At 41.7% G+C, this 20,957-nt stretch overlaps 3 protein-coding genes across 18 annotated transcripts in view; 2 read left to right on the forward strand and 1 right to left on the reverse strand.

Moving 5' to 3' along the window:
• The window catches only part of LOC139609561 (OX-2 membrane glycoprotein-like), a 28,610-nt gene extending 21,853 nt beyond the window's left edge, over window positions 1-6,757 (reverse strand). For 2 of the 15 annotated variants that reach the window (XR_011685270.1, XR_011685267.1), the window contains exons 1-7: window positions 3,727-5,204; window positions 3,218-3,529; window positions 2,750-2,870; window positions 2,432-2,486; window positions 706-1,662; window positions 291-602; window positions 62-194 (exon numbers count right to left, since the gene is read on the reverse strand). Coding sequence is in view for 3 of the 15 variants with exons in the window: in XM_071464310.1 (XP_071320411.1) it covers window positions 5,211-5,278; window positions 5,979-5,985 (75 nt within the window). In the remaining 12 variants the exon portion in view is untranslated. The other 13 variants (XM_071464310.1, XM_071464309.1, XM_071464314.1 and 10 more) reach the window with 11 other exon arrangements.
• A 48-nt stretch (window positions 6,758-6,805) lies between these two features.
• On the forward strand, window positions 6,806-9,171 carry gemin8 (gem (nuclear organelle) associated protein 8). Its single transcript, XM_071464317.1, has 4 exons — window positions 6,806-6,892; window positions 7,172-7,242; window positions 7,484-7,814; window positions 8,092-9,171. Exons 2-4 carry the CDS (start codon window positions 7,222-7,224, stop codon window positions 8,349-8,351), a joined length of 612 nt encoding a protein of 203 aa, XP_071320418.1. The 5' UTR covers window positions 6,806-6,892; window positions 7,172-7,221; the 3' UTR covers window positions 8,352-9,171.
• Window positions 9,172-10,423: 1,252 nt separating this feature from the next.
• The window catches only part of LOC139609557 (neuronal membrane glycoprotein M6-b-like), a 33,315-nt gene continuing 22,781 nt past the window's right edge, over window positions 10,424-20,957 (forward strand). The window contains exon 1 of one of the 2 annotated variants that reach the window (XM_071464301.1): window positions 10,424-10,539. In XM_071464301.1, the coding sequence (XP_071320402.1) occupies window positions 10,536-10,539 (4 nt within the window). In that variant the 5' untranslated portion in view covers window positions 10,424-10,535. Of the gene's footprint in view, window positions 10,540-20,419; window positions 20,830-20,957 lie in introns of those variants that run through there. The other variant, XM_071464300.1, reaches the window with a different exon arrangement.

The raw sequence follows: 20,957 nt of genomic DNA on the forward strand, positions 1-20,957 counted from the left end.
AGGGAAAATTCAAGCATTGTACAGTTTTTCCAATCACAGCAGCGCAACCAAAGTTTTTCACCTGTGATGATTTCTTCTCTGGACGTGACCGCAGAGGATCCCAGCTGTAATGATGAACGTGGCAAAAACAGTAATGGCGATGACGAGTGTAGCAATGACCCTCATCCCAGAGAAATTTCTCACCTCTTCATCTCCTGTCACGCAGAAAGTCAGCACAATCTGTATTTCCACGCTGCTCCACCACCTTTCAATATATCATTTAATCTTTCCTTATTAACAAACAAATTTACCTTCAACAGTGATTTGAAGATGGACAACATGTGTTCCTCTTTCATATGAACACTCACATGTGTAGTTCCCACTGTCCATTGGTGTCAAACTCATTAGGTGGATAAATATAGAACGATCCTTGTTTAAAAATGTGAACCTCGAGTCACATTCAAGGTCAGATTTTTTCCCACCTGTATACAGCAGGTACCACTCATCCCCCGGGTGCGTCTCTGTGCTGATTATACATTTTACAAATATAATGACACCCAAGTTTGCACTGGTGCACACAGGAATGAGGTCTGGTTCTCTGCCAATGGTTTTCACAACACTCACTGCAATCAAGAGGAACATGCATCACATATCAAAATCGAGATTCATTAAAATGATCAGAGTAGATAAATCTTATATAATGTAAAGTAGGTTTTTTTGCTGTACCTCTGTTCTCAATACACATACACACAGGCAGGAGCAGAACAAACAGCTGTTTCCATCCATCCATCCTCGGCGAGAGATCTGAACAGAAGCGTAGCTGCTGCCACCAGAGCGCAGGACGCCGTTCTAACCCAGCTCTGACGTGTTCTTTTCCACGAAAACCTCAGACTCTCTCTTTGTTCAGGTAAAGCGTAAGCTGATGTGAAGCGCTCCAAAACAGAAGTGACCCTGACTGCTTCTACTTTCAACTTCATTATGCAACAATAGCTTCTCTTGGAAGCATTGTATTAATCCTGATGGGTACAAATCTGACTCACCTTACATGTAAGAACTTATTGTAGAATCATGGGAGAAACATCTGGGAGCGGTCAAAACAACTGTGTCTAACAGAGCTTGGAGCTTAAAGTCATTTATTGTAGAAGCTTTATTTATTTCATCCACAAACATTCAAGAATTTTCAATTGATATGAACATCTGGAACATTAAGAGGCATTTGTAGTTTATCATTCTGTGTAGTGTTGGGGTTTGTACTGCATTTTTCACACTTTCTTGATATTTCTGACTCCTGCAATTAATTAATAAAGAACACGCCTCTGAGCAACAACTAAAATAAAAACAGGTCAACAAAAGAAACTGGTGTTTTTGATCAGGGTGGTCAGAAAGACACAGTAAACATTCATTATCATCCATACTGCGGTTCTGGACATCTCCAACTTGCACTGTCCCAGTCACCACAGTTGTACAGTTGTCTTGACTGTTGGTTTAGATGTTTTCATAGATTTCACAGTTTTGACCCGTGTCTCTTCTGTTTGCTTCCTGTTCCAAATAAACAGACACCGAAATGTTTCTGGCTGAATTTGTCTTAGTGTCATGTTGATGGTGCAGCGAGGAGATGTTTTGGTAGATATCATGGTCTGAAAGCATAAGGCCCATGTAGGGGTCACCTGGGTCATCTTTGTCCTGTGAAAGCATATCAATACAAGGGTCTTTAGTTTCTTATCCCATTAACAAAAGTTGGTATTCATAGGTATCATTAATCAAGCCATTATATACAACAAAAATTTGAATCATATTAAGTGGTACATAAAATCTTAACGTATCATGTTGTATAAGTATGAAAAGGTTAACACATTGCGATTCTAGTAAGGGAAAAGTAGCGTCATACTGAAACTGGAGCCTTTCGCGTTGTCTAATTCCCCTGACTCAGTTCCGCTAACATGTACACTGCTCTATAACACCTTTTGTGTCTCTCTTCCACAGTGGCTCCTCTGATTATATAATGCATGCAGAGAAGGTCAAGAGCATAAATACTTCAACATTAAAATGCTACAGCATCTCAGAATCAGTCATCTCCTTGCATGTTAACATTTTCTACCACGTGTGAAATTCTTTTCACACCATTCACTGTCGAATCAGGGCGACTTTAAAATGACGAGACAACCAAAAAAAAAAAGAGAGAATGATGGAAATTGGGGGCTTAGTGGAAATGAAACATCCTACACTACAGGCTACTAAGGAAGCGTGATACTTTCCACTGAGCGTCTTCTCTTCTCTCAGCAGATTCTTACATGTGATTCTGTCAAATCAATTGATGTCCACAGTAATTTGGAATATATGCATCTACTGCTGCAAAGTTTATTTTGTAAGAACAGCAGCCAAATGCCCAGAATGTGGGCTACCTCCTAAACTGAAAGGTATAAAATAAAATAATATACAATCCATTGCTCACCAAAGAGCAGGGGATTTCATGTACAGATAATCCTGGTCCTGGCTTTGAATGGTTTCTGAAAATAAGAAGGAATATCAGAGTTACATCAGTGGATGTCAGTGGAATAACCAAATACAAATAAAGTTAGATAAAATTAAATGACTAAATGAAGTAAAATAAAGTACTTCTACCACAAATTGAACACCAACACTGCTGTTCTGTGCTTTACAACAAACCTTCCCTTGCTGCTATGAAACTGTGGAGTAACTAAAATTACAGTGTTTTACTCAACATGAACACCAATTACCTATGTTAAAAATATGATGTAAGAATGTTCACCTGAAATGATTTTTCCTTATTATATTTCCAAGGACAACTCCAGTTACAATGATAATTGTAGTAGCGCAACAAATCACTTTGGTTAAACAGAGCTTTGTCATAGTGCTGGTATCATCACCTCCTAAAAAGTTAAGACACAGAAAGCCGGACAAAAGTTTCAAAAATATGTTAATACTGTCATCTTCTCTGGAACTAATATTTATATCTGTACCATTTCTCGTATCAATATTTACAGTTAGTACAGTGAGTTTGTCATCTGATATTGGAAAGTGACAAAACTTCTCGATTGGTGAGTAAATTGCTGTTAATGCTAATGTTGGCTATGCTGCAATAGCAATCCTTTAAGTTATGATATGGCATGAATTACCAAAGTTTAAATGTAAATGAACTGATCTGAACAACAGTGCAGGAGATAAAATCTAAAACAACTATGAAAAGAGAAAGCAAGAAAATAAGTCAAACACTTACCTTTTACAGTGATGCTGAGATGAAGAACATCTGTCCCTTTAATATGTGAACACTCACAGGTGTAGTTCCCACTGTCCTCTGGTGTTAAATTGGTCAGGTGGAGAAATATAGTCTGATTCTCTATTAAAAGTGTGAACCTGGAGTCACATTCATTCTCAAAGTCGTGTCCATGATGATACAACAGACGACACTCTGGTCCCCTGCTCCTCTGTGTGCTGATCTTACATAACATCATCGTGATGTAATGAACTGTAGCAGAGGTGCATACTGGAGAAACATCTTGTTTACTCTCAATAGTTTTCACAATAGTCTCTGCAATCATAGAAAATATTTTAAATCTTTGAGTTGCTTTTTTGCAATTTTTTGTAAATTATATGAACATTGTTCATTTTTGTCTGTACTACAAAGGCTACTTCTAGGAAACTAAGAAAAGAAGTACTTTCTACTTGTATTCAACCAGACTGCAAAACTGACTGAACTGGATTTGATAAAAAGCTGCTGTACAGTACCTTCAGTGTCAAGACACAAAGATAGGGGCAGAAGAAGAAACCAGTGTTTCCATTGATCCATAATAGCAAAAAAGTCCAAACAGCAGTGCTGCTGTCAGAAAGCAGCAAGCTATACTGAGAAGAGGAGGGTGACATGCCCTGAAAAGGAAGTGACATTACACCTCTACTTCCTGTTAAGCCCTTTCTTTGACTGATGCTGAGTTCCCCGAAAAGCATCAATTTAAGCTAAAGCACCAAGTCTAAAGTACAAAACAGTGTTTATACCGTACACATAAAATTCACAACAGTATTATAGAGCGTGTCCCGTAAGTCAAACTTTACCCAGGTGGATGTTTTTGATTCTCAGGTATTTTTTTTAAAAGCAGGGTTTACAACAAAATCAGATGATAAACTGATTTCTCAGGAAAATGATGGACTTGCCATACATTTTGGAAATTATAGCAAGTCCATATTGATAAACAGAGTGTAATTTGTTTCCACAATAAACATCCAAGTAAGTACACAGACATAAACACAAACAGTCACTTAAGTAAAGCTCTTTATCCACCCTCTACACCTTCTCCCCACCCCAGACCAATCCTCAGTTTCTGATTTGGGGATGACATTTTGGAGGATAAGACATCTTTTGTTTGCCTCTCTCAGACCAAAAGCTCAGTTCCTCTACTCGACTGGAAACAGACAACAACTGAAAGTACATCAGAGGCAGACAGGTACACAGAAAGATTTGAATAGATTCAGGTTTACCAGATATGGAACCGCAAAATTGTCTCTACTGAAGGAGACAAAGCAAGTGGCCAGGGCTCAAAGTTTCAAGATTGTGATTGAAATGCCACAATACAAAAGTAAAGGATGAATGAAACGAGGCCTAATCTTCCTACACCACAGTCAGTCAGATAAGCATGAAAATGATGTGTGTGAAGCAGCAAAATCCACTGGCTGTGATGCATGTAATACTTTCATTCCTGTGGTCCGCTACTATCCATGAACATAACTATTTACATACCTAAATTCATTTAATTACAAATGGATTCAATAAACTGCATGCATCAAGAAGTATAATATAAATGGTTGTCTAGCGATGTGTGGTGTGTCTGGGCAGATTTGACTCTTAATAATTGTATTTAAATTTATATTTTTATTCATGAAGTCAATATAGCCTAATTATATAGTTCAAGACCTATTAACAAAAAATACACTGTTCAAATCTGTGTAAATATACTCAGATGTTTAATGTTTCTTTGACAAGCAGCCACTTCAGGGAGATGGAAAATCTGAGTTCACTTGGTTCAATGCCGAGAGGGGGCGAGCTAGCTAGGTCATGTGACATGTTTATTTTGTCCTTGGTGGCTTAAAATTGTAATATATAATGCTATTTCTAAATAAAATAGTTATGCTATCATTTTGTTGGTGTTTTCATAACCATAATCAGGTGATAACCACATCAAAACCTACATGATGTTTTTGTGGGTGGGGTGTTTACATACTGTTCCGCCAAACTTCAGCTTGCTGGTGGCGTCTACATAAAGCCATGTCCTCACCATCTTCCAAACCGCTACAGAGCACAAAACAGATGATGATCAGTAATGCTTATGGTGAACATTTATTCCATTATTGCAGTTGTGAAAGATGTGAATGAAAGTCAGCAATAATTTAACCTGGTTGACAATTAAATGGAGTCATAATCCTATAACATCAGAGTCCTATAAGTGTGAAATTATAAAATATATAACAGACTATATTATATTTCAAAAATACCTATAATACTTAAAATAATACAGATGAGAATCCATGTCCTGTCAAGGAGAAAATGCTTGGTTTATTTTTATACTTATTTTACTGTGTTAACACATCCACCTAAACAACACAGGGGGGGAAATGTGTTTTGAAAAGGCACATCTGTCTTTTTGCATTTCCTCTGAAAGCTTTGCAGCCTCAAGCTGAAGCATGACCCAGATATACAGTCAAACATGTGTCACCACAACCAAACACTCTCCCCAACTATTCTCTTTTATGCCACCTTTTTTGTTTTACCTAAAATATCACAGTACACTTTGTGTTTTGACCACTGGAAATATTTGTTTGCATATAAAAGGGTTGACCTACTTGGAAGTAGGACAAAGTACAAGACTCTGAAAATGACAATATTCACTCCTGTAATGTTAAAGCTTTTGTTTGTTTGTTTGTTTTTTCTTGAATATACATGTTTGTTGTTTGTTTTGTGTTATTGGTGGGAAACTGAATCTCTTCTTTATCTTTCATCCTCTGTCTCTTCCTCCTCTCCTTCCTCCCCTCTCTTCCTACAGGGATTAAGGAAAAAACAAAAACCACAGATTTGGGTGTGTGTGTGATAAAAAGCCATATTCCCCATCTACAATTTAAAACAACCCCTCACACCTGTTAAACAAATAGCATATGTTAATTATTTCAAATTAAAAAATGATGCTCAGACAGGTAGATCTGATTGTTCACCTACAAATCAGCCGCCTATCACCTGGTGGCACAGTTTCTGAGGATGTGCTGTAACCCCACTGCTTTTGATCCTCACCTTGAGTTACTTCCTGGCTTGAAGAGACGTTTGAGCTGATGTTGTGGACTCACTTAACACTTTCTAGTTTCAGGTCAAGTTCGGGTCAAGCTGTCTCTCTGAAACTATCTGAACTAGCCGAGCAAGTGAATAGTAGTAGAAGAAGAGTGATATGAAGCTGCTGTAGCTACCATTCAACCCCCTCTGGTGGCCAAGAAAAACATAATTTACCGTCTGTTCTGCTGTCCTGTCGTTTTTTACTTCACAATTAAATTTAATTCACTATAAAAAAAAAATAAAAATATTAAAAAACTAAATTAAAATGGACACTTCCGGGTACGGGCCTTCAAAAACACGGATTGTCTGGTACGGTAAAGTCAGCTAAAAAAAAAAAAGTCCCATTTATTTTAAGTAAAAAAAATCGACATAAATACCTTCTTTTGACGCTTTTTCATTTGTGTGGCATTTCGCTAAAAAATAAATATCACTTTTTAAAAATGACATTTGCACAATTGCGCAGTAACCACTGGGTGGCGCCACAGAGCGAGCAGTTATTTTCGCTGTGGCGCAAAGGCTGCTGGGAGATTTTCTCTCCGGAAGCATCATGGGAGGATAAACAACTTGACGTCCGGCATCACAGAGGTAAATGTTTCCTAATGAGAGGTTTTCTGCTTGTAAACACAACTTATACACATATACGAACTGTGTTTGCTGTCGTGCGGCGTTGTTTATGTTGTAGCTTGGGGAAAACATCCTTTTTTGTTTTCGAGATGTCAACATGTGCCTTCGCTAATCACCAAAAGTCCCGTTTAGAGGGATAGTTTGTATTCATTATTGCATACAGTGTTTAAAGTACGCAGAATTAGCTGGTTTCCCAACTCGGTTTGTCTTTATTTGTGTGATTTTGTCCCTAAATTTCAGGCTTGCAGATGGATTAACGTTAGCATAGTTAGCAGGGAAGATCAACAAAGATGCAGGCATCTCCAAACATGGTAAGTGAATTATGGTAAATGGGCTTTTCAAGCTTGGACATTTTACCACGAAATTCTGGTGCAGAGTTATCCCCACAGCAAGTGACAAGTTTTAGAGTCACAGTGCTTTGAATGAGTTGCAATCTAACATCATTGTGCAAATGAATCTAAAACAAGCAGATTTTTAATGAGAAACTATTTAAAAAGTGAGGCTATGAATAAGTTGAATCTAAGCCTAACAACTGATCTTTCTCATTGGCAGGAGGACATAAGCACAGTGATGTCCTGGTTTTCCAGCCCCGTGTACAGCCGCTATTGGCAGCACTACCAGCAGGCGATGGCCTGGCACCAGAGGCACAGGCGTGCGTACCGAAAGGCCCTGGAGGCTGCCTATGGCCCCGGCTACGGCCAGGAGCAGTATCCCAGCAGGCACCAGCGCTATGCAGACTGGCAGGCCAGAGAGAGCAACAGCGAGGACGGGGACGAGGAGAGCAGCTCGGACAGCGAGATTGAGTGTGACGTCAGCAACATGGAGATCAGCGAGGAGCTGCGGCAGTACTTCGCCCAGACGGAGAGACACAGAGAGGAGCTGAGTAAGAGAACAGGGGGTGTAGGTGTTGAGATGGATAAGAGAGCTGCCGTATAAAGAACTTAGAAAAGTTCAAGACGACTTGCAATCATCAGTTAATCTGAGGTCTAAAGGGTCACCAAACTTCCCCATTATCCGTCACTTAATCAGTAATAATTTGCATTGCATAGAGATGCACAATTACAATCAAATATAATAGTTTTCATTGGAAAGAAAAGAGTATAAAGCGAAGAGACTGTCTGCTGTGTGTCTAAAAATAATCTGTTTTCCTTTTCTTCCAGAGAAGCAGCAGCAGATGGAGGCCGAGCAGCATGACAGCTACGTGCCGGCCGACCAGGACCTGCACGGCGTCTCCTGGCGAAGCAACACGGCCGCACCCTCCGAGCGGCCCGGAGAGAGACGCGGGGCCGAGATGACAAAGCTGTACGGCAAAGATGCGGCCAAGATCCTGGCCATGGAGACGGCAATGCAGCTCACATTTGACAGAAACTGTGACCTCAAGCAGCCCAAGTACTGGCCCGTCATCCCACTGAAACTGTAATAGCTGTGGGCAGAGCAGATTTTGAGGAGATCCCTGCCCTGATCTCTTGGTGAGATGGCAGCTTTGTCGTGTAATGGATTGTGGCTGATGAAGCTGCTGATGTGGAACTAATGGTGTGGGTTAGCTGAGGGTTAGAAGTTATTTTAAGCACTAAAAAGTTGCATAAATTAGCTGAGATTCTGCTCAGCCAGACACAGATGTCGCTGACCCGTAAGCTGCTGCTCCAGATGAAAACTCGTAGTTGTGATAGTACATAAAACGTTTTTAATTTACTGCATAAAAACACCAGCACGTAGTACTGCCCCAGATTTCTAGAAATTCCAGCGCCTTTATTTTAGGATAAAAACCTCAAAGTAACTGTGAGCTGAGGGTCAGAGGTACAGTAAAACTGTGCCCGTAGGTGATGTAGATACATTCAAACAACATGCGCCAGCGTGTTTCCTCCTAATCTGTTTCTGTTTACCCCCCAGCTCTGTTGATGTTTCACGCTGCAGTAGCGCCTCTTATGCCTGTCATCTTAGTTCAACCACAAAAAACATTTTTTTCATCGCGCTCCTCTGTTCAGACTCAGAAGCGTTCCTGCATGGTTGCTTCTGATCTTCCACTTTTCAGCATAGACAGTGATTTGTTGTTGTTACTTCTAAACTGCGGCTCTCTGACTACAACATTTCATCAGGTTCAAAGCCATTTGTGTGGATTGTCAGGAGGGTGTTGACTATTCTCCTTTTATCTTGTTCCTACATTTGTTTTTTTTAGACTGAGGGGTGTGTATTTTAATATAAATTCTGTTTATAATAAAGTGTGATACATTTGGATAAAACCTGCTTTGTCAGCTGTGATTTTTTTTTTTTTTTTTTTGTGTGTGTGGGCTCTTGATTACATAACTGCTGTTCGGCGTTTGGGCAGTACATTTGTACACCCAAAACTGGGCCAATGTTGTATTTTAATGGAATTAGACATTAATACTATTTTTAAGATGTCTCATTCAGCTCTTAAGTTGCCTGTACTGCACTGGGCAAAATATTTCTCAGTTCAGAGAAAATAAAGCTTTTCATGTCCACTGTATCTTGGTTATATGTAAGCATGAGCAAGCACTGACAAACAGATGTGAGTGCAGCATCTTTACTTGTGCATTAAAAAGGACACACTGTGGTGAACAGGATGAGGCTCACGTGGCAGTTTTATCTTCGGTCACCGCCCTCTGGATCCTGTGAAACAAGGTTGTTTTTATTTTTATTTCGATGAAAAATAGGCCAAACCAAGACAAAACTGATGTTGAGCTCTCAGATTGTTTACTTACACAAAAGTACCAGTATAACTCTGCAGAAGATTGGCCCCCATAAGTAGCATTGTACTGTTGTAGCTGGATTTGTTACAATATACCTAGTTACATTTGGGTTGTTTGTCCAGTGGTTCCCAGCAGAGGGATTGGACCCCTCCAAAGGGTCGTGAGATGATAGTGGAGCAGGAAAGAAGAAACACACAAATTTACATTAATTACATCTCTCTGATCTTTCAAAAATTGCACTGAAGTAATGGACTTAACTGCATGTATGATAACAGACGTTCTTGTTCATTATGGAAATCAAGTGATACCCCTACAGTGTGAGTTTGCATGAAAATGTGTGTCTACAGCACAATGTGTGTGATTAATTAACTCCTTACTGGTGTGCAAATGTAGATAGTAGAGGAGAATCTAATAACAATTATAATGTGACACTAATTAGTTATATAATATCATGAGTAATAATAGTACCTTTATTAATAAAGCACTTTAACACCTTTAAAAACACAAAATGCTTCACAGTAAAATCAAAGAATAAAGTAATAAAATTTTAAATAATTGAAACTAGTTATAAATATTACAGAATGAGAAAAAAACAATTAATATGTGAATAAATATAAAGTGTCATCGCTCTGTCGCAGGGTGAACCAGTAAGGACACATGTTTGGCATGTGTTTGGATTATTGAAGTGTGATCCAGTTCTAGCCCCGGTCGTGACGTCACCCTTTACCCTCCACCCCCCCCCACCTCCCACCTCCCCTCCACCCCCACACTCGCCTCTGTTTCCAAAACAGGACGTCCAGTTGTTTGCATGCAGCCCCACTTCAGACAACCTGTGGACCTCATCCGGGAGTTGGAGCAGTTTTACACTCAGGGCCAGTTTCCACAGGAGCTGAACAATGGGTACGTGAACTGTCCTCACTGCAGTTTTCTCTCTGGCTGGTTTGGTTTCAACACTAGTGGAAGAAAAGAAAGAAAGCAAGCTTGTGCCTGCGTTTTTGGTTTTGGTTCGTCTCTTCTCATCTGGATGCTGTCTTTCCCTGTGTGCAGGGAGGCTGCTGTGGCCGGCTCCACTTTGCATGACTGCTAATCAGTTTAAAGGCTCAAACGAACAGTTTAAAACCTCCTGAGTCTGTTAACTTTCACCGCTTCACCCTGAATTTCCAACGAGAAGGAATGCGTGAGATGAGGAGGGGGGAAAAAAAATAGTGTGTGTGTGCACGATTTTCCATAGATGCATGTGCAAAAGATGCCAGGCTATTCCAGCAGCAGGAAAATCAGCTTCTGTGTGCATGGAGAAGAAAATGCATCTATATTTGTGCAGTGTGTGTCTGATTTCTGTGTGTGTGTGTGTGTGTGTGTGTGGGTGTGTTGCATGTCACTGGACAGGCAAAGCTTTTCAAGATTAAGACAAGAGGAAGGTCTTGAGGAGCTCACAGTTCAGTAGTTTACTTTCAGAATGTGCCACTAGTGCATACCCTTTCCTACCGTTCTAATACTTTACCTGAATATTAACCAAAAAATCCAGTTTTAGTGGTCAGTTGTGAGATATTTGCAGGCAAATATAACCTGTTGCAAGGTAGAAATATGAGCCTGCCTGACTGTAGCTGAACATGAGGACTCACTTCATCCTCCCCATGTCAACTCCTCATGTGAGAGTTGGTGTTGATTGGATTAAGAAGGAATGATCCGCTCCCTCACTGTGGATTAAAAAGGGCTGGACAAGCTTGAAACTCGGAAAACAATTGCTGTTGTGTAGAAGTGCATGCATGTCGCAGGAAGCGCAGGGTTTTGCGCTTTTGATAAGCCATCATTCACTGATAGCGCTTTTTTGAAAGCACAGCAGGAGAAAGAAGAACACACATACACACGAAAAAACACAAACGATCCCAGATAAATCTAAAAAGTTCAAAAATGAAAAGTTTTAATGCATCATGTAGAAACACAAAGCCAAAGACATAAAAGCTCAGATGGGTGTATATGGTCCATATATGAATTCATAGCTGCACAGAAATAGATGCTCACATTGATAACGGCATCTAGAAATCTGAAAAGTCAAATCTATAACCTGGTGATGTGACAAAAGCTCCTTCATGTGACTCTTCTCCTTATCCATGAGTTTGAAGCTAATTCTAGCAAACACAGCCTTTTCTGTGATGGTTGAGATGTGTGGACGTGATCACACCGTTGGTTTCCAGTTTGTTCAGGAAGCTGTAACCAGAGCAGAATGTCTTGGAAGAAGTTCAGTATTGTCTCTGCCACTGTTTCACTGCAGGCTGACCTGAGGCCAGTAGCATTCATTTTGATCTCATTAGGCCACTGATGCAAAGCTGCCAACTTTTTCCAAGCATTTCTCTCTCTCCTTTACTTTTCTCCTTACCCTCCTCCACTACATCTCTCTCTTTGTCTCCCATTCATAACATCTGTTTCCAATAAGGCAGCAGGGCTGTTTATCGCCTTCAGGCCGGTGAGAAGTTGAGAACAGACAGGATGTAGCCAAGTGACATGATTTACTGCGATGGGGGAACCAGAGCCATTTTTCTGCAGGGATCCATCATAAACTTCTCCTCTTTCAGCTCCACCGTTTTGCCTGTTATTCCCCCAAACTGCTACTTTTGTCTCATCACCGTCAGCATCATCATCCCATCTTTCATCTGCATCTGCTTCTCTCATCATCTCCCCGCTCATTGTCTTCATCATTATTCTTTCACTTCCCTCCCTCTCCCTCCTCTCCCCCCCTCGCGTCCTCCTTCATGAATTCGCTCTTTGTGCTCTCTCTCTCTTTTTTTTTTTTTGCTGCAGTTCGTCTCCGCTCGGCTGTACGTGGAAATTCATACCCTCTTGCATCCTCTCCTGTGGATTTGCTGTGCGACGATCTGCAGAATGGATTCTGAATGTAGCAGCCATCAAGCAGATAGACTTCAAAGGCTGCAGATTTTAAAGGATTGTTTTATTCTGAAGGAATGAATGATCAATCAGATGGGGGGAAAAAAAACTGAGAAAGTGGAACGATCCACTGACCTGATTACAATAAGAGCGCACCAACACTTAAGCTGCGGCAACACTGTCATGGCAATATTCTGGGGACAGCTGAGCACAACCGCTAATTACTAGGTTTTTTTTAATTTGCACATTTATTAAATGTGAAAGTTTTTGAAAGCTTTTATATAAAGACAGGAGCTGCTTAAACTCAAATTTTGCACAAATAATACTTTGATTAAGCTATATTGAACCTTAAACAGTGTATGAATTAAACAGTCTTCCATATTCAGTGTGTGCGTTAATACATAATGCTGTATATCTAGTATAAAGATTGCACACAAGATGAAACGTATGCAAATTATGCAATTTTGATCATTAAAAGCCTAAAAAAAAAACTCCTAACTCAGAACTGCAATCCACACTTTCCAGCATTAATGAGTGTTGATTCTTTGGTGTTAATTATTAGGAGTTCATATGAGAGCTGATATGACTGTGGCAGCCTTTCAAAACTATCTGTAATTAACTATGAAGGTTGTGGACCTGCAGAAACACTGTTGGTATTTAGAGTTAAATTAAGACTGACAATTGGAATTAGCTGCCTTGAGTGTATCAGGGTTTTGACTGAATGCCAAGAAAGACACAGAAGAGAAACAGGCGTCAGTACATGAATACAGATATGTACGCTGAGAGGCGCAGTAAAACCCTACAGGATCCTCTTTCACAGTTAAAGAATATTTACAACGTTAATCACCCCTTTTAGAGAATGTCATCCTTTTTTCTTTGTAATTTCACTGCGACAGGCATAATTCTTTGCTTTCCTGTCTGAGTCATCCCCAACTTCACAACCATCTGTACTTCATCTTGTTAGTCGCAGAATTGATATTGTGGTTTTCTGAGCTCTTTTAAGTTACCAAACTATATCACAGAAACATACAAGCTGAGGTCCAGGCACTTTCCTCCTTTTTTCTATATGTATTATTGATTTTGTCATGAATTTTACCTTTTTTTTATCGTTTGAATGGTTGTTTTTTAATCTTTTAAAAGGTGTCCTTTAGTGTCGGTGCCACATCTTTGAGTTGTGCTATCGTACCATTGACTCGTCCCTTTAGAAGACACTATACTTCTTTTGTAGTATTTCAAACATGCATCCATCCCTGCAATACACCCACTTTCCAACCTCATACTTGCTTTCATATTTAGGCTACAGTCCGCTTGTCTTCTCCTTGTACTGCATGTGAGCATTTTAAGCTCAGCCCAGGGGCTACTCTGATGTGTCCGAATCAGACGTCGTGGAGAAGACCTGTTGCCATGGCGACGCTGCGATGCACAGAGCTCCGAGGCAGGCGTCATCCCAAACCCGGCACATGCGGACTGTCATACATCTGATCACACGAGCCCACACAGGCAAAAAATAGGCGGTACATAAATATATATACACATGACCCACAAGCGGCAGTGAATTGTCATTCTCCCTCACCTCCTCCTGCTGCTCTACCACCTCTGCAGTGATGAGGATGATGATGATGATGAGCCCACCCTGCTTTGCATTTCCTCCACACAATGACTCATGGTGTGCTTGTGTACTGTAGATGGAAGCAGTGCTTATCCCACACTGCTGCTGGTGTGTGCTGCAGTTCAGCACAGTAGGTCACAGGTGCAGCGGCTCCTGAGTCACATGACTCTTGCAGAGGTCACATGATGCAGGCAGGCAGCTTTGGAGTGGAGTGAGGGTCTATATATTTGTGTGTGTGTGTGTGTGTGTATTTGGCATTGGGGTGGGGTGTCTGTGTGCAGTTGTTGGGATGACGATGACAACGTAACATCGTGTGGAGCAGACTGTGGGCCAAATCTGGGCCAGCAGGATTAGCGGCTCGTCGGATAAATTGCTGGATGGAGGGGGTGGTGGGGGGATGGGTGTGTGGGCGTGTGTGTGTGGAGGTGTGTGTGGGTTAGGCCATCTGTATCTGTACTGACAGGAGTCAGATGTTGAAAATAAGGAAAGACACATCAGAGATGCTCTCTCAGTTTGATTTGATCTTCATACATGGTTTCAGTAGAGGGTGGGTGTTCAGGCAGGCATGAGGATTTGTGTGTGTGTGTGTTTGTGTGTTTGTGTGCGAGACTTTGAAAGTGCAGGTGTTTCAGGCACCGATGATGGTGAAGCCTATTTTAGGTCTGTTTGCATGAATTTGCATCAAAGTTAACCATGCGCCTGGTTTGTGTTTCAGTTGTCAGTTGGAGAAAGATGTGGGCAGAGATAGAAAGAGGCAAAGAAAGAAAAAAACCTCTCAGATAAATGGATTATTCTTTCAAAACTCCAAATCACAATAAGACTGTCCTGAATTAAGAAACATTAGTGTTTGTGTCTTTAGATTGAGTGTGTATGTGTGTTCGAGATTAACCTTTGTCAGCATCCGGTTCAGGGATGAGAGGGAAGCATCTCCTTGGTGACCGACGTTTGAGGGCGGGGTGGGGTGGTGGGGGGGAACTGGGTCATCATCACCCCCACAGATTATCAGCCCGGATCTGGACACACACACACACACACACACACACACACACACACACACACACACACACTTGTACAAACACACTTCCTCAGCAGAGGAATTAGAGGAACTTCTCAGGTGAGAGACAAGACAATACAAAGTGCAACGCTTCCTTGTCGCTCTCTGCCAAAGGTTTCCCTTTTAGAGGAAGCCAGAAGCCCATTAAAATGGCAAGGATTAGACTAAAGCGACAGCGGGAGGCTCATAAAGCCGTCGGTGAGACACTGCTTGTTTCTGTGTGTGCGTGAGTGTGTATACCAGCGTCTTTGTGTGTCTATGTTTGCTTAAGTGATGCCCTGTTTCCAGCCCTGCTGATAAAACACTTATATTTGACTAATGGAGGCAGATAAATCAATGCCCAAACAGGCAGAAACATACAGGCAAGTTGGGGAAAGCTGTCATCAGACAGACGCCTTAACTGTTGCACGCACGCAGGAGAAAGTTTGACTCGTGTCATGACTCCAATAAGAAATGTACAAAATAGAAGACGATTGGTCACAATATGAAAAGTATTTTCTGCTTTTCTCTTTCAAGGCTACATATTTTTCATGCTTTTAGCTGCACAGCTGAAAGACCTTTTCTGAAGATTTTTTTTTTCTATGCTGCACACAATGTGGATGATGGATAAGTGGCTGCTTACGTCCATGTTGGAGCTGCTGGATATGTAACACTGACATATGCAATGCAGCCAAAGTTCAGCTATGTTCATCTTTAACATCCCAAAATACTAGTAGTAGTTTGAAAAGGATGCAGGATTTGGGTTTTTCCACATATTGAAAGTGTGCATTGGGCTGTTGTAAATGAAATACTTTACTATACCAAAAACATAAGGGCAAGGGTATTATTTAACACTGTGTATCTGCTCTAACATGCAGCAAACGTTAGCACACCCAGCTAACTACCTTAATCGGATTGTAGCATTATTTCTATAGTGAAGGGACATGTTATTCGCGAACTACAGATATGAGTTTTTCAGGATTTGTCAGAACTACCCGCTGCCTTCAGTCATTGCCTCGGAATGAGAAGGCTGCTTTTGGAGACCTCTCACGAAGGACCCGTTGTTTCAAACACTTCTGCAAATTTCAAGGTGTTGCCACTATTACTGTTTAATGCATATTTGACATGACAGGCGTAGGAACGGGAAGCAGCAGGGCTTAGGAATCAGTTGACAATAGTCCGATTGCAACTTCAGTTCTCAAAGTCCCATGAATCTGAAGCAGTCATCTCATTCTCGGTGACCTAGAACTCCGTATTAGACAGAGACAGACACAAATAGCTTGGAGTGGCACAGCAGTGATTTCCCAAGGCGTGGGACAACAGATACTGTAGGTCATGGTGAGGTCAACCTCTGGGATCAGAGCTCAAAGCCTAACAGTCAGGGTCAGTGCATCACAAAAGAGATGCAAAATGGTCTTGAGGAGTGTGTCAGGAAGGCAGTTAAAAAGTCAATCCGATCCCTGCAGTGAGGCTGCACAAGAGACAGCAGACTAAGGAAACAATAACCATCGTCTAAATAACATCAGATGCTGTGTATCCCTCCTGTAACATTGTGAGCTTTCACCTTTTCGGGAAATTCATGCATCTTTGTTCATTTACTCAATAGCTGACTGGGCTTTGCTATAATTATGATTAATTTCAACCCAAATTCTATATGAAGACACCACTAGTTAAAACTTGGAGGCATGCATTGATGCATTTTACAAGACTAAGGATCTACAACCATGCTAGCAGATCTGTGAGGCTTGAGATAAATGCTAAATTCAGATTGCAAACATGCTCACTGTACACTGGCAATGCTAACACGCTGATGTTGAGCAGGTATGTGAGTCGTGTTCAACATTTGCTAATGAGCACAGCTGAGGCTGATGGGAATGATGAAACTCAGAAGACTTAAAGCATCTTGTTTGTGATCGCTCCCATTCACAGGACACCACTTATTTATTTACAGCCCACTCTGACTGTCCACAGGAGGATTCTCCCTCTGATGTTTTCAGGCACCAACACAGAAAGCCTGAAACACACTGGCTGCATGTCAACGACTGTAGCCTCCAGCAAGGCTGAGGGCTACAGTCGTTGACATGCAGGAGTACAAATCATTTAACCGCCGGTACGTTTGTAAGATTTCTTTCAGTCCATCTTATTAATTTGCTTTTGTTTCCTGGCTCTTGGCGGATTCAAGCTGTTACGAGGCCACGTGAGAAGTTTTTCTAGGAACTGATAGCATCGCTAAGAGATCTGAATCAGTGCAGCCTACTGCCGGTGTTACACATCTCCATGGCAACAGCAGAGCCTGTATCACTATGAGATCTGACTGCTTGGATGCTGAGGATGTGACCATCACAAGAGTCTCAGCTTGTTGTGAAAGTCTTTTTAACTGAAGTATGAAATCAATTTAAAGCCAGTTAGGACTCCTCTTTGCAGAGGTGTCCAGTGTCCTCTTCACTTCTTGTTCTTCTTCTCTCGCATTAGCTCCACATCTAATGACATGAAGGAGTTGCAATGTCCTCATTAGTCTGGGATGACCCCATTCGGGCTGCACTCTTTCTTCTCTGTCTCACTGTAATGAGGGAAGACAAGCATTCAGCAGACTCTCCCTTTAATTGATGCCAAGAGTTGTGCAGGCAGATAGGAAAGTTTTTGGAGCTCCCTCTGAAGCCCAGCCATTTGGTTCAGCAAAATCGGCCAGCGCATGGGTCACTTCTGAACATGAGGCTTCAAAATGTGACAGAAAGTTTGGATTGAAAACATTCACCGGCAGCGCTGACATTTGCACACATGCTCACACAAAGAAGCCCGCTGTTGAAGGTTCAAGCTCCAGGTTGTGTACATGGATTTACCTTCGGTGTCCTTTGTCTACTCTAAACCTCAATCTATTGCTACTCATTCTGAATAATACACTCCATGCAGATGTAATCATATGGCTGAAGGGGATTATGCATGAATCCATAAATCTGACTCCTACCACCAAACACACACACACGGTTAACAGTCCTTTGTTATGAGGGGCTTTACAAAGCTAAATAATTTTCTTGGCCCAGTGGATATCAGTGCTGAATCAGACAATTGGCTGCAAATAAATGAGACAGACAGGTAGACTTGTGTGTGTGTGTCTGTGTGTGTGTCTATATAAACATGCACAGTGCAGGTGTTACGTCTCTCCTGTGCTCCATCCAAAACCTTTGAGTCGTTCGTGCTGTGGTGTGGCGCTGCGCAGCATTTCCCACAGATTATTTGTTAGTCAAACAGTCTGGAGACTCGCTCTGACGTCTTTGTGCTGGTGAAGTTACTGGCATATTCTGAGGACCACACACACACACACACACACAAACACACAGTTGCATTTCAGCTTTGATGTGAGGTAAAAGAATTTGGGGAAAAATCCGACTTGGAATTCCAACTTGAAGAAACGTTGTGTTGCGTTTTTCTTGGAAGGGGCTTTCTGACGCCTCTGGAACGCAGCGTCAGTAAGAGCTTTGGGCCGGAGTCCAAGCACTGTGTGTTTGTGAGTGTGTGCTTGTGAATGTGTGTGACAGGGCGATGGTGAAGGGTGCCAGGGAGCACTGTATCTCATCTTCTGGACAAGTCCTTAATCTGTGTGACCCAGCAAGGGATTATGGGCATTCTGGGAGAAAAATGGGGCTTGAAACTCACCCTCCAGGCCTGATAACTGACAATTTAAAGGGTTTGTGTGTAGTTTTTTTTTTTTTAACTGTAAGAATTATGTCATTTGCCTCACTTTTCTTTATCCAGAAGGAAATAATCTCATTGTATTGGTTTCCATTATAGTATAACACAACCACTGTATGCTGTATACTATAAATGGCCAACTTTAAGCTGTAAATGCTGATAAACTGGACTATATATCCATATTTAGAGTCTCTATTGGCTGTCATCCAATAGTCATCGGTTCGTTTTCCACACAGGTTTGTGAATAACAACGCAGATGATGCTGCTCATTGAGGAGGCTTTTGTGTTGGTGCAGTGGATCAGGTTTCCTCACGGCTCAGTATCAGAGGGACATTCAAATGTCAAAAAGTCAGTGTGATGGGTGACCCTCTTTGATTCACCAGCATATGGTGCGGAGTGGGTGTTAATTTCAGCCGCGGGGTAAAGGGAGCCACTAAATGTCATATATGTCATGTTAGCTGTTCTGGTGTCTGATGTTCTGTTGGATGAAAATATCAGGGGCTGGGGGGGGTCACTTCTGTCTGCAGTGTGTTTGTGTGTGTGGGGGGGTTCCTAGACTGTTGTGTGGGCTGAGCTTTGTCTGAAACAGGACCTGAATTAAAACCTTATTTAAGAGGATTCAGGACAGATGGCGTCCCATTGTTTGAGGATGTGTTTATTATTAGAAAACAGGGTTTATCCCCCCCCCCCTTCTCTGGATAAACACACCACACCCACTTTTAACCATTTCTCAGGGGTTCAAGGTCTCACCTTGGTTGAGTTCCCATTGGCCTGTGGGATCCTGGCCTCAGCCAATCAGCATCCCCGGAGGCAAACAAAGGCTTCCCTCTTAAATAAAGCCTGACACATGCAGTTAAGAAGCTCTGATTGGTTAAATGTGATCCAATCAAATCAGTTTAAGTGAAGCTGTTTGTCCTCTTTACTCCAGTGGGACTGAAGTCTTGACAGCATTGGACAAGAGTGCGCAACATCCTCACTGACTTGTTACTTAAACATCATCATACAGTGCACAACCCCAGCACTGACTGGCTGCTTAAAATAACTAAATCTGTTAAATTAACAAATGAGCGTTGTTGTTTTTTTTCATTCCCAGGTTGAGATTAAACTCTGGTCAGTTTGATGTGGGAGAAATCCAAAAACCACAATCACGTCTCTCCCAGTTTCCCACCCACATTCTCACTTTTATGTTAAATACTTACACTCTCTTATAGCCCACTACATCTTCTTCTCCCCTCCCTCTCTTCCTCTCCCTCCTTCCCTCCCTGACTCTCTCTGTTTCTCTCTCAACTCACCAGATGGAGAGGGGGCGGTGAGTGTGTGTGTGTGTGTGTGTGTGTGTATTCATGCATGCATGGCTACCCATGAGTTTGCATATTTACATCCCCTGCACATTTTGTCCTTATACCCTCCTTTGCTTCACTGAGGCAAAGAATAAAAAAAAAAATAGTTACCTCCAAACCACAGACACAGGTGGCAGGATGTTGAGTAAGGGAAGAGTGGGCCATATGAAGACAATCTTGTAACATCAGGAGATATTTAAGAAGTGTGTAACACCATCAGCACACTTTTCCCCACGGTTAAGAGGGATTTTCGGGGGCCAAAAAGCGTTATCTGGCATCAGTTGGGGGCGGCTAATCCGCATGTGCGAAATAAATCCAATCTGACAGGGTCTTTGCGTCTTGAAACTGGATTGTTAATATAAACAGAGAGACGGTGCTGAGCTTTAACAGGGAGAGAGAGAGAGAGAGAGAGAGAGAGAGAGAGAGGGTGGGTGTGTACGATAGAGGGAGAGAGAGAGAGAGCGACAGAGAGAGAGAGAGAGCGCATCAAGTCACCAGGATAGGCTCCACTATCCTCACACTCTAAGGTACAAGTGCCACAAGGAGACTATATTCCTCTAAAATAATGGATGGGACAAAGCCGGCCATGGAGTCCAACGCGGAGGAGACTCAGGACGAAGGACAAGAGAGCAAAGGTACGCTCCATCAGGCGCTGATATTTGCGCGTTTTTTCTATATTTTCTTTGGAGACATTTGCGTCTGCGCCAGCCCGAGCGGTTTAACCTACTTGCAATGGCTTCTCGCTTGTGCGCGACACAATAGC

This window comes from Trachinotus anak, unplaced genomic scaffold, assembly GCF_046630095.1.
Source record: "Trachinotus anak isolate AG129_WGS33_773 ecotype Australia unplaced genomic scaffold, CSIRO_AGI_Tana_v1 ptg000026l, whole genome shotgun sequence".
NCBI lineage: Eukaryota > Metazoa > Chordata > Actinopteri > Carangiformes > Carangidae > Trachinotus > Trachinotus anak.

What these genes read in the sequence shown, in the direction of transcription:
- gemin8 (XM_071464317.1), top strand. Translation starts at nt 7,222, where the DNA reads ATGCAGGCATCTCCAAACATG. An exon ending in TGCAGGCATCTCCAAACATG is followed by an intron (nt 7,243 to 7,483) that starts GTAAGTGAATTA and finishes TCTCATTGGCAG; the next exon opens with GAGGACATAAGCACAGTGAT. An exon ending in GAGACACAGAGAGGAGCTGA is followed by an intron (nt 7,815 to 8,091) that starts GTAAGAGAACAG and finishes CTTTTCTTCCAG; the next exon opens with AGAAGCAGCAGCAGATGGAG.